General features: G+C 46.6%; 1 protein-coding gene across 1 annotated transcript in view; it reads right to left on the reverse strand.

The window, feature by feature from the left end:
* LOC311040356 (protein downstream neighbor of son homolog) overlaps window positions 1-13,125 on the reverse strand; it is a 23,520-nt gene extending 10,395 nt beyond the window's left edge. Inside the window, exons 1-3 of the mRNA XM_084050599.1 lie at window positions 12,761-13,125; window positions 7,907-7,975; window positions 7,248-7,421 (exon numbers count right to left, since the gene is read on the reverse strand). Coding sequence (XP_083906725.1) covers window positions 7,248-7,421; window positions 7,907-7,921 — 189 coding nt within the window. The 5' untranslated portion in view covers window positions 7,922-7,975; window positions 12,761-13,125. The remainder of the gene's footprint in view (window positions 1-7,247; window positions 7,422-7,906; window positions 7,976-12,760) is intronic.
* Between the last annotated feature and the right edge of the window lie 236 nt (window positions 13,126-13,361).

The raw sequence follows: 13,361 nt of genomic DNA on the forward strand, positions 1-13,361 counted from the left end.
TGGGTGAGTTTGCAGCTCTAGTCCTGTGAAAATCTGATGCTGAATTCAAACCAGCCTGTGAGCTCTCCTGCCGGGCACAGCTGCTGGCTTTGAGATGCTCGGAGCAGTGGAGCTCTCACTGCAAGCCACAACGTTGTTGGCTTGTAGATCAGTTCTCCATTCAACACAGAGGATTTTCCTGTGCAGCTGCCGTAGCTTGGTGTGCACACCCATAATATGTTCACGTGGGCATGCGGTTTTGAGTTCCGCTCGCAAAATGGGAATGCATTAATGCGGTACATGCTTGTACCAAACTGAATACACTGTCCCAAAATAGTTCGGTATATGTGAACCGTTACACCCCCTAGCTCAATCTGTTACAAGTAGTGTTGCTATAGTATATTCACCATTCATATGTAGTTCATTCACCTCATGAGAGCTATAGCAAGTACAAACTGGTAGTGGCCTCGCCTCATGGTTGCTATTGTTAACTAGCACATGCTGAGTGTTCATGTGCACAGCTCTGAGCAGACTGCACTATATCCAGTATCATCCATAGTTTAGGTCCATATTTCTGTGCAGCATTGATGTCCACTGCTATTATTTTTGCCTGACTTCACTTTGCATTTTCTTATTTTGGTCATCAGTTCACTATGTAAACAATATGCTCCATGTGCATAAAAACAACAACAATAATAAATAGTAAATAGTTATGACAAAATATGGTATAGCTTATTCTGCCTACCATTTCCTGACTATAAGAAAGATATTTCTATTTTGTGTAATGACAGTTATCAGTTTTGTCAGTAATGATTCTACACCTATTGTGGTGTTAGAGAGCCACCTTGTGGTCAATTTGAGTTGATTGATAGTCACTCAACCCATACTTTCCATTTTAATGCTTTACAGGAAAACACACCTAAAGTAACATCTGAAAAACAACTAGTATAACGCTGTGGTAATGGTTGTGTTCCATTAAAAGGATTGAATGTGACCCTTGGTTCTGATAGTGGGGGTTGTGGGGGGCTTGATTTTGTGGACTTGGCACATTACTGTAGTTTTGGAGGCACATTACTGTAGTTTTGGAGAAACATTAGTGAGCCATTATTTCATTTTTCATCCAGCAGTTTGCAAGATTAGCTCCGGACAGATTTATAGACGCCAGACAGCCATCTGATTTCAGAGCCACGGCATAAAAAACAATAATAATTTATTCTGATCGACTCCTGTCCTATCAGGTTTAGTGTCAGAGGTGGGCTTGAGTTAAGGTTAGACATCTGCAACCTCTTTTGACTCAGAGAGCCTGGAAGATGGCAAAAAATGTGAAACAAATTGAAATATAGCTGCAAGCAGCAATGAGCGGTTTCGAGAATAATGGCAGACTGGCAGACTGTGACAGAGTGGCAGACTGGCAGACTGTGACAGAGTGGCAGACTGGCAGACTGGCAGACTGTGACAGACTGGCAGACTGGCAGACTGGCAGACTGTGACAGACTGGCAGACTGGCAGACTGGCAGACTGTGACAGAGTGGCAGACTGGCAGACTGTGACAGAGTGGCAGACTGGCAGACTGTGACAGAGTGGCAGACTGGCAGACTGTGACAGAGTGGCAGACTGTGACAGAGTGGCAGACTGGCAGACTGGCAGACTGTGACAGAGTGGCAGACTGGCAGACTGTGACAGAGTGGCAGACTGGCAGACTGGCAGACTGGCAGACTGTGACAGAGTGGCAGACTGGCAGACAGACAGACTGTGACAGACTGGCAGACTGGCAGACTGGCAGACTGGCAGACAGTGACAGAGTGGCAGACTGGCAGACTGGCAGACTGTGACAGAGTGGCAGACTGGCAGACTGGCAGACAAACAGACTGTGGCAGACTGGCAGACTGTGACAGAGTGGCAGACTGGCAGACTGTGACAGAGTGGCAGACAGACAGACAGACAGACAGACAGACAGACAGACAGACAGACAGACTGTGACAGAGTGGCAGAGTGGCAGACAGACAGACAGACAGACAGTGACAGAGTGGCAGACTGGCAGACTGGCAGACAGACAGACTGTGGCAGACTGGCAGACAGACAGACAGACAGACAGACAGACAGACAGACAGACAGACTGTGACAGAGTGGCAGACTGGCAGACTGGCAGACAGACAGGCAGACAGACAGACAGACAGACAGACAGACAGACAGAGTGGCAGACTGGCAGACTGGCAGACTGGCAGACAGACAGACAGATAGTGGCAGACTGGCAGACAGACTGTGACAGAGTGGCAGACTGGCAGACAGTGACAGAGTGGCAGACTGGCAGACAGACAGTGACAGAGTGGCAGACAGACAGTGACAGAGTGACAGACTGGCAGACTGGCAGACAGACAGTGACAGATTGGCAGACAGACAGTGACAGAGTGAGAGAGAGGCAGACAGACAGACAGACAGGCTACCAGGAGTATGTTTGTAACAAAGTAAGAATTCCAAATAATGATCACCTCAATGCATTGTTGGGGACAGGGATCAAACCAGCGACCTATGGATTCACAGGCTGCCTCTCTTCTCATTGAGCTAGAGATATGGCCTCCCTGATGGTGTCTGTTGATATCTATAGGTTTTTCCGTCTGTTATGGACCAAGCCTCTGTTTCGCTAACTACTGTAGATCACTGATTCACAAAACATTTACCAATAAAGTTTTTTTTTTTTGTGAAAATAGTCGATCTACAAGCTCACAACGCGTTGCTATCTGAAAAGTTGTGAGATTGTAGATCGGCTATTTTCACAAGAAAGTATGTCATACATAAAAAACAACTACTCTCAAAAAAGCATTTCATGTTCTTGTTTAAAAATTGCACATGTCTGAATTAACAGGGTCATGTTTTGTATAATGCAATATAAATGTAAACTGTAATAAGTGGGATTTGAACCAGGGACCTTCGGCACATGAGGCTCACACTCTACTGGTGGAGCTATTGAATCGACAGCATTAGATAGTGAGAAAGGAGAATCCAACAACACAAAACAAAAGGGCAAATGAATTACGTCATACATTGAAAATAACTACTTTCAAGTATGCATTTCTCGTTATCTTTAACAATTGCACATGTATTGATACAGTCATTTTGTGTGCAATGCAATTGAGTTGAGGTCTGCATGAGGTGAGATTTGAACCAGCGACCCTGTGGTATCAAGGCAGATGATTAAGCCATTGGCCCAACAGACCCGAACTGATGAAAAGGGAGTTCACACACATGACACACTTTCACGCAAATTGCTCAGAAATGCTGGATTTAAATGTTTTTCAAACTGCTCAAAATTGCAGACAATCTAAGGGCGGAGCTTACTGGTCAAAGTGATAGACATGTTCCTCATTGATACAGTCATGTTATGTGCAATGCAATTATAATGAAGTCTACCTGAGGTGGGATTCGAACCAGCAACCCTGTGGTTTCAAGGCAGATGATTAAGCTATCAAGCTATTGAACCTACACACCTGAACTAGTGAAAAGGGAGTTCACACACATGACACACTTTCACGCAAATTGCTCAGAAATCCTGGATTTAAATGTTTTTCAAACTGCTCAAAATTGCAGACAATCTAAGGGCAGAGCTTACTGGTCAAAGTGATACATGTGTTCCTCATGAGTCAAGGCACATGTGTAAGCAGGTTTAACGGCTGTCGGCCAAACGAGGCATGACTTTTGCCTGTTTAAAGTTTGCATTTTCAAAAAATTGCTATAGCGCCCCCCTTTGACCAATTGGAGTAAGATTGGTTTCAGTGATACTTGGAATGACCTTCTACAATATTGCAAAGTGTCAAACAAATGCGAGTCTGCATGTATGTTTTAGGGGCAGATGAATAATTGTCATAAAACTGCAATTTTCATTGGCTTATAAAAGCTTAACGTTTTCACTTATGGAAAATCCGCTTGCTCACGTCTGTCGGCATTGGTCCAAAGTTCATGTGTATACAGTTTCGTACAGATTGCTCAATCTGTACGAAGGAAGAGTCTTTTTTACTGCTTTTCATAGAATTCGAAATGGTGGGAGATCTAAAGGTCAGAGGTCAAAAATCAGAGTGTGAAAGTTGTTAGGCATGAGGAGACGCATGTGTGCATCGAAGTTTCATGGCTGTGGGTCAAACAGGGCATGAGTTGTACCTGTTCAAAGTTGGCATATTTCAATTGAGTGCTACAGCGCCACCCTTTGGCCAATGTTTGTGAGTTTCGGGTTTTCGCCGTTTGGCATAGCCCTCTACCATATTGCCGAATTTCATAAAAAGTGACCACGCGGTTAGGCCAGAACTGGCAAAACCGGCGGAAGAATAATGAACTCTTACAGATGTAATAGGGTTCGAAGCCTGATAGGCTCTCGAAACCTAATAATAATAGTGAAAGCCAAGGAATGCAATAAGGCTTCGAAGCCTTACAGGCTCTCGAAACCTTAATAATAGTGAAAGCCAAGGAACCCAATAAGGCTTCGAAGCCTGATAGGCTCTCGAAACCTTAATAATAATAATGAAAGTGTAGAGATGTAATAGGGTTCGAAGCCTGATAGGCTCTCGAAACCTAATAAGCATTTCATTTAACAATTGCATGTTTATTCATTGATACAGTCATGTTGTGTGTAATGCAATTGAGTTGAGGTCTGCATGAGGTGAGATTTGAACCGGCGACGCTCTGGTATCAAGGCAGATGATTAAGCCATTGGGCCAACAGACCCGAACTGATGAAAAGGGAGTTCACACACATGACACACTTTCACGCAAATTGCTCAGAAATACTGGATTTAAATGTTTTTCAAACTGCTCAAAATTGCAGACAATCTAAGGGCGGAGTTTACTGGTTAACAATTGCACATGCATTCATTGATACAGTCATGTTGTGTGCAATGCAATTATAATGAATTCTACATGACGTGGGATTCGAACCAGGAACCCTGTGGTTTCAAGGCAGATGATTAAGCCATTGGGCCAACAGACCTGTACTAGTGAAAAGGGAGTTCACACACATGACACACTTTCACGCAAATTGCTCAGAAATCCTTGGTTTAAATGTTTTTCAAACTGCTCAATATATTTCGGAATGGAAACTAGTGGAAAATAGTCGATCTACAAGCTCACAACGCGTTGCTATCTAAAAAGGTGTGAGATTGTAGATCGGCTATTTTCACAAGAAAGTATGTCATACATAAAAAAAAACTACTCTCAAAAGCATTTCGTGTTATTGTCTAAACATTGCACTTGTCTGAATTAACAGGGTCATGTTTTGTACAATGCAATTTAAATGTGAACTGTAATAAGTGGGATTCGAACCAGGGACCTTCGGCACATGAGACTCACACTCTACTGGTGGAGCTATCCAATACACAGCCTTAGACAGTGAAAAGGGAGAATCCAACAAAACAAAACAAAAGCGCGAATGAAGTACGTCATACATTGAAAAGAACTACTTTCAAGTATGCATTTCTCGTCATCTTTAACAATTGCACATGTATTCATTGGTATAGTCATGTTGTGTGCAATGCAATTATAATTAAGTCTACCTGAGGTGGGATTCGAACCGGCTACCCTATGGTTTCAAGGCAGATGATTAAGCGATCAAGCTATTGAACCAACACACCTGAACCTGTGAAAAAGGGCCTCAAACATGTATTTGACACAGTTTCATGCAAATTGCTCAGAAATCCTGGATTTAAATGTTTTTCAAACTGCTCAAAATTGCAGACAATCTAAGGGCAGAGCTTACTGGTCAAAGTGATACATGTGTTCCTCATGAGTCAAGGCACATGTGTAAGCAGGTTTAACGGCTGTCGGCCAAACGAGGCATGACTTTTGCCTGTTTAAAGTTTGCATTTTCAAAAAATTGCTATAGCGCCCCCCTTTGACCAATTGGAGTAAGATTGGTTTCAGTGATACTTGGAAGGACCCTCTACAATATTGCAAAGTGTCAAACAAATGTGAGTCTGCATGTATGTGTTAGGGGCAGATGAATAATTTAAAAAAAGCTGCAATTTTCATTGGCTTATAAAAGCTTAACGTTTTCACTTATGGAAAATCCGCTAAGTTACGTTTGTCGGCATTGGTCCAAAGTTCATGTGTATACAGTTTCGTACAGATTGCTCATAAATCCCAGGAGAAGTGATTTTTTTACTGCTTTTTACTGCTTTTCATAGAATTTGAAATGGTGGGAGATCTAAAGGTCAGAGGTCAAAAGTCAAACAGCGAAAGTTGTTAGGCATGAGGAGACGCATGTGTGTATCGAAGTTTCATGGCTGTAGGTCGAACAGGGCATGAGCTGTACCTGTTCAAAGTTGGCATGTTCAATTGAGTGCTACAGCGCCACCCTTTGGCCAATGGTTGTGAGTTTCGGGTTTTCGCCGTTTGGCATAGCCCTCTACCATATTGCCGAATTTCATAAGAAGTGACCAGGCGGTTAGGCCAGAACTGGCAAAAACGGCGGAAGAATAATAATAATAGTGAAAGCCAAGGAATGCAATAAGGCTTCGAAGCCTTACAGGCTCTCGAAACCTTAATAATAATAATAATAATAATAATAATAATAATAATAATGAAAGTGTAGAGATGTAATAGGGTTCGAAGCCTGATAGGCTCTCGAAACCTAATAATTCCTATCTACAGTGTTTTAATCCCAATCTGATTGATTGGACACACAACCATGCAGGCCAGGGACTGGACTCAATACTGAAGGTATTGCAGCAAGGTATAGTGAGACCCCCGTACCTTCAAGGCCTGATCCAACCCTACAACCCTTCCCCCCCTCTTAGATCAGCTAACACAGGAATGCTGTATGAGCCTTCCCTAACACACCCTGGGCAACGCTCCACACGTCCTAGACTATTCTCCCTCCTGGCTCCTAAACTGTGGAATAAACTCCCCATTGCAGTCAGAACTGCAGACTCACTTCCAATGTTCCGCAGTGATCTGAAGGCTCACCTCTTCAGAGTCCACCTCAACCCACTAGATCTTCTCTCTACCTGTGCAGTGTGCACCTTATTCCTGCCTTTTATTTCAACTGATTCTAGCCATTGACCAAGATCTATTACAGTATGCAGACATATCTTGGTTCGTTTTTCTCAACCACAAAATGTTAATGTGATTTAGATTCCATTTAAATCTGAAATATTTATAGGAAGTAGATTTTAGGTAGGGTGGTACATTTACAGAATCTGTCAAACACTTACCTAGTCCGCCTAACATTAACTGTGTGGTACAGTGTCAGCAAGTTGACAGTCCAGACTAGTGAGGTAGCAGTACCTGTATGATGTGGGGCAGGGTGGTGTACTGGGCTCTGCACTGCTGCGTCAGACCTGCAGCCTCCTCTTGGGCTCTGGGCTGCTCTGCCCAGGAGAACGGCAGCTGGGAGGTGAACAGGACCCTCGTCTTCAGGCTCCAGTCGGCCGGGTACTCCTCACAGACTGGGTCGCTGACCTGGGCACTCAATGGGGAGAGAGACAAAATGAAGGTAAACTAGAGAATGTGCTCCTCGGAGCACAAGTCTCCGCCAGCAGAACCGTGCTATTTTAACCAAAGGAAATCACTTACCCTATCTTGTGTCTTACCTCACTTTGAAAGAGCCAAAGTGCTCTTTCAAAGTGACACATCTATTTATAGGCCGCTATACGTCATGCGTCTCACTAGCCAATCAGAGCACACTCTTTCAACGTATTGTCACGTGTCACGTGAGGCTTGACCAATGTTAGCTTGGCCGAGGGGGGGGGAAGGAAAGTGAAAACATAGTCTCCTGGCGGAGACAACAACAGGTACATTAGTTACTAGACAGACACTGACGAGAGATGGAGAGAGATTGGTCTTTATTGATGATAAAGGTATGCAGGCTTCAGGTAGAAATGTGTTGATAATGTTGTGAACATGCGAATAATGTGACATTAAAGTTAGGATGCAGAGAAACCCACCTGTAGAGCCTTCATCTCTTCTCCATCTTCATCAAACAGGGAGTCATCCTCAGAGAAGGACAAAGGCTTCTAAAGCAGGAGGGAGAAATGATAACGTTGTTGATGGTTCATTAAAAGTCCTCCTCTTCTACACAACACTGACATTACACCTGACTCTGCCTCTCTCAAACATCATGCCCGGAGCCTTTGGATAGTGTACTTTCAATTGGTCACTATGTAGGAGTGCAGGCAGAGAAACGACAGAGATGTATTCCTCTTTGAAGAGCCAAGTAGGCTTTATTTCAAATAAAAAACAATAACAACAAACCTGTCGCGCCGGTAATTACGTCTCCACCTTGGAGGTGTGTGTTTACTCTTAAAGGTAACAGCACCAATGCATTTAAAGGAAATACTGCCTCTGGTAAAGTGGAACAAATTATTGTAAACATTGTGAATTACTAGAGGTCGGGCGGCCGGCCCACTAGCCACGCACGGGGCTCTAGCGAGGGCGCGCTTATTTTGGGGTACCAAAATCGTGGGATAAAAATTTCCAAAAGAAAAGTAAAAAATCACACCCTGTGTGAAGGTAGCGGCGCCTTTGATACATTATGTCATCGATATGTGTTTATAATGTGTTTATAGCCATGTGTCACGTGAAGCTTGACCAATCACTTTGTTGACGGGTCTGACCAATCAGAGCGTTGACGGGTCTGACCAATCAGAGCGTTGACTGGTCTGACCAATCAGAGCGTTGACGGGTCTGACCAATCAGAGCGTTGACGGTGAACACGGACAAAGTCAGGTATAGAGCAGGATCCGCTCTATGGCTAGCGCCGCTAAAAAAAAGAAAAAAATGTTTTTGTTTTTTTTCCTGTGGGTCCGCGGACCCCCTGGGAGTGTTGGGACCCCCGCACTTTCATGAAAGTGGTTGCTTGTTTCTGGCGCAAATGTGGCAACACTGAAATTTTCTTGTCTTTTGTGCTCATCTTTTGGGAACGTGGCAACGCAGATGGCGAGCCGTTGTGTGTTCACTGTTGAGTTGTTGTGGGGACATTACAAAGTCGGCTGAGTGGTGTTAACTGTATGGGTGTTGGTTGTGTTTGGGATGTACATGGCACGTGAATGACGGACATATTAGCGTGAGTGTGGTGTGATAGAGACATGACTGAAGTGAAAGCTGAAACGACCAGGGACCCGAATGACCCGCCCAAAGCTATTCCGAAGCTCCTGGGTAGGCAGAGGGGGGTGAAGCGGGAGGGTGACAGAAGGTCGCTGGCAGTGAGCAGGCGGCAGGTGGCCGTGCGGGGGATTCAAAGGGGGCCGGATCTGTTCCATGGCAGCCCTACCCGGGGGGCGGCCGCGGCGTGGTGCCTGAGCCACCTCAACTGAACGGCCCAAATCCAGGTGGGCCGCACTAAGACCCGATCCAGCCTGCCCCTGATATCGATGACATATGTCTTGTCGCCAGCCTCCACAACCCGATAAGGACCATCGTACGGTGGTTGCAGGGGTCCCCCGATGGGCATCGTGGCGGATGAACACATACCCTGCTGCTCGCAGGTCGGGGGAATGTGCACCTGGGGCAGGCAGTGGTGCGAGGTCGGGATTGGTAGGAAGGCACGGGCAGTGTCCAGGAGACTACTCCGTTGGTCAGCAGCAAAATCACTCGGGACTCTGAGGGTTTGGCCATAAACTAACTCCGCCGAAGAAGAAAGGAGGTCCTCCTTAGGCGCTGTCCTAATCCCCAGCATCACCCATGGGAGTTTGTCGACCCAGCCGTCGTCAGTGAGAGAAGCCTTAAGGGCGGCCTTCATGTCTTTGTGAAATCGTTCACACATGCCGTTTGCCTGAGGGTGGTATGCTGTAGTGCGGTGGAGTGAGACACCTAACTGACGGGCAACATAATTCCAGAGTTCGGAAGGGAACTGGGGCCCACGATCAGAAGAAAGGTCAGAGGGGGCCCCAAACCGGGCGACCCAGGTACCGATGAAGGACCCGGGCCACATCAGCTGAAGTCGTAGCCGACAGCGGGACAACCTCCGGCCAACGGGTGGTCCGGTCCACCATAGTCAGGAGGTGAGTACATCCCCTGGAGGGAGGAAGGGCCACCAGGTCAACATTGACATGGTCAAAACGCCTTTCGGGAACTGTGAACTGCTCCAATGGGGCCTTAACATGGCGATGGATCTTTGAGTGGGTCAGAACCTGCGTGGCATGCCAAGCAGGTTCTGACCCAGTCGCGAATGTCCTTCTTCAGGCCATGCCAGACAAACTTTTCCGCCACGAGATGTTGTGACGGCTTGCAGCCCGGGTGCGAGAGGCCATGTATGGTGTCAAAAACTTGCCGTCTCCAGACCTGCGGCACCACAGGACGGGGCAGGGCCAGAGATACGTCGCAGAGTAGCCTGGTGCCGTCATCGCCGAACGGGACGTCCGCCAACTGGTGGCCAGTGACTGCTGTTCTGTACGCCTGAATGTCGGGGTCCGAGGCCTGGTCCACAGCCATCCGGGCATAATCTATTCCGAGGTGGACAGCGCCAATGACCACACGGGAGAGGCAGTCAGCCACGGGATTGTCTTTTCCCGACATGTGTTGGATGTCCGTGGTGAATTCGGAGATGAAAGCCAGGAAAGGCTTGTGGTCTACAAAGGCAGTGAAGGGACGAGCTTCCAGCAGGAAACGGAAGTGTCGGACGGCTAAGTACAGGGCGAGGAGTTCACGGTCAAAAGTGCTATATTTCTGCTCGCTGGACCGAAGTTGGCGGCTAAAAAAGGCAAGCGGTTGCCAAACACTATTGACCAACTACTGGAGAACAGCGCCAACAGCATAGTCTGAGGCGTCCATGGTCAAGGCAACCGGGGCCTCAGGCACCGGGTGAGCCAGCATAGTTGCGTCTGCAAGGGCATCTTTTGTGGCAGAGAAAGCCGCCAACATGTCCGTGGACCAAGAAATGGCGTGCTTAGGAGTTGTTTTTACCCTTGAGAGCACTGTATAGGGGCCGCATGAGGTTGGCAGCGTGAGGCACAAAACGGTGGTAAAAATTGACCATGCCGCAGAACTCTTGTAGAGCCTTGACAGTGAGAGGCTGCGGGAGCTTCAGCACTGCCTCCACCTTCCATGGCAGTGGAACCGCCCCGGCTGTAGTGATGTGGTGCCCCAGGAAATCCATGGAAGACAGTCCAAACTGGCATTTCACTGGGTTGATGATCAAGCCGTGCTGCTGGAGACAACTGAAGAGAATACGCAGGTGCGACAGCCAGATGCTCTGTCTTAGACGTGCTGGCCACCAGGATGTCATCCAGGTAGACAAAAATGAACGACAAGTCACGCAGCACAGTGTCCATCAAACGCTGAAAGGTCTGGGCAGCATTTTTCAGGCCGAATGGCATCCTGAGAAACTCAAAAAGCCCAAATGGGGTGATCACCGCCGTTTTGGGAATGTCCTGAGGCTGAACGGGTACCTGGTGATAGCCCCGGATGAGGTCCGCTTTCGAAAAAATAGACGAACCCGCCAGGTGGGCTGAAAAGTCATGAATGTGCGGAATAGGGAAATGGTCCGGCTTAGTGACAGCATTAAGGCGCCGGTAGTCGCCGCACGGGCGCCAACCACCTTTGGGCTTGGGCACCAGGTGAAGGGGGGAGTGCACAAGCTCACAATAGTGAGCTTGTGTGGGTCAAGACGGCGGGCCTTGGCGTGCACAGGTGGGCCATCGGTGGAGATGTAGTGCAACACTCCATGTTTGGCGAAGGTGGATGATAAGGTAGGTGCGGTGATGTCTGAGAACTCCTCGAGGAGGTGAGAAAAGTCATCAGGGGGCGAGAGGGCACTGGACAGCTTTGTCGGGGCAGTGTCAATGTGTTCACAGGGAAATGAGCCGAATGTCTCGGCGTGGACAATGCGGCGGTTCCTCACATCCACTAGAAGCTTGTTGGCAAAAAAGAAATCGGCACAGAACTCCATATATGGGCATATCAGTCACATCTGGTTGGCACCTATAGAGCACCAAAGTCTGACGTCACTGCCACTAGAGGGCGCTGTTTCATGGGTTTGTGGCTTTATTTTTTGTGTTGAAATCCCCATTTGGGAATCTTAGATCACGTCATATAAGAACTGTGTTCCAAACATAAACACACCACCCTGGCGTTTTTGTCAGGGGGGTGGCTCTGCATCGTTTATGCATCATATTTGATACAGCCTGTTTCTGGCAAACATCACTGTCCCTACAGCAGGCGTGTTCATGGGAAATGTAGTCTTTGGGTTGTTTGACTCGTTTCTAGTGTTTATATTGTGTTACTCTTTGGGTAAATGTGTACATTTACACCTTCAGTCGATTCTTCATATCCATATGAGTAAAACTCTAGCCCATTAAGACATGAGGCGATTCTTAAAAATGTTTACCAAATCTTAACAGTCTTTTGAAAAAAAATCCCCCAAAAAATGTTTAAGATTTTTCAAAAAATAGCAGATCTACAAGCTCATGGCGCGGCACTCGGTGCCGCGCCATGAGCTTGTATATCTGCTATTTTGAATAGCCAAAGAAATCTTAAGTGACACAGATGCGTTCCAAGGAACTGGGCTAGATGTGTTCTATTACTTACAGAACGTGGACATTACTTGTTACAGTCTGGCTGTCTCTGCTGCACCAACATGTCACTAACTACACATTAATGAGTATATAGTGACTGACTATTATAACCTTTGAATCTCTTACAGCCTTTTCTCTGAACAGTCTGACTTCTGATGGAGAATAACTTGTGTTGTCACTGTACGAGTTACTGTAGCTCCGTTAAGAACCTCTCACTCTTTTTTTCCCCTCTCGGAGTGAGAGGTTCTTAATGGAGCTAGAGTTACTGCGATGTAGTAATCTAAATACCTGTAATGATGTGGAACCCAGTGGTTCTCATGGGGTCCTTGAGGTGGTTCCAGGGGGTCCAGGTTGTGGACGGACAGGAGGAGCGGCCACGGGGAGAAGAGCCGCACGCAGCCCGGGGACGATCGAGGCTCTCTGCGCGGGGCTGCTGGAGGCTTCACTCCGGCCTCTTTTCCTCCTCATCCGCATGATGTCCGCCGGTCGCTTGAAGCTGGGAGAGTATCAGTATCCGTCCTGTTGGGACATTCTGGACAACTGGTGACACGATGAGCTCCAAACAGCAACGACAACACGGTGGCTTTTCTTAATAGTTGATGTGGAGCTGATTTGTTTTCTCTTCCGCACTTTACAAAAGTGTGAAACATCAATCTGTTACCTTTCCCCCTTAAAGGAACAGGCCTGGCATATAACAAATCTATTTACGCCACTAGGTGGCAGTATAATGTAAGCTAGAGGAACACAGTTGTATCTGTCAAAATATGTTTCTCTGATTGCATGAACAAAAGAAAATGCATCGCTATCCCATTTTTATGTTTTCAGATTTGACAAATGGCTCTATAACAATACTAAACTACCATTTTTTAAATTCACCTTATGGATTAAA

This window comes from Gymnoscopelus microlampas (genome assembly GCF_963454915.1).
Source record: "Gymnoscopelus microlampas genome assembly, chromosome: 24".
In the NCBI taxonomy this organism is placed as follows: Eukaryota; Metazoa; Chordata; class Actinopteri; order Myctophiformes; family Myctophidae; genus Gymnoscopelus; species Gymnoscopelus microlampas.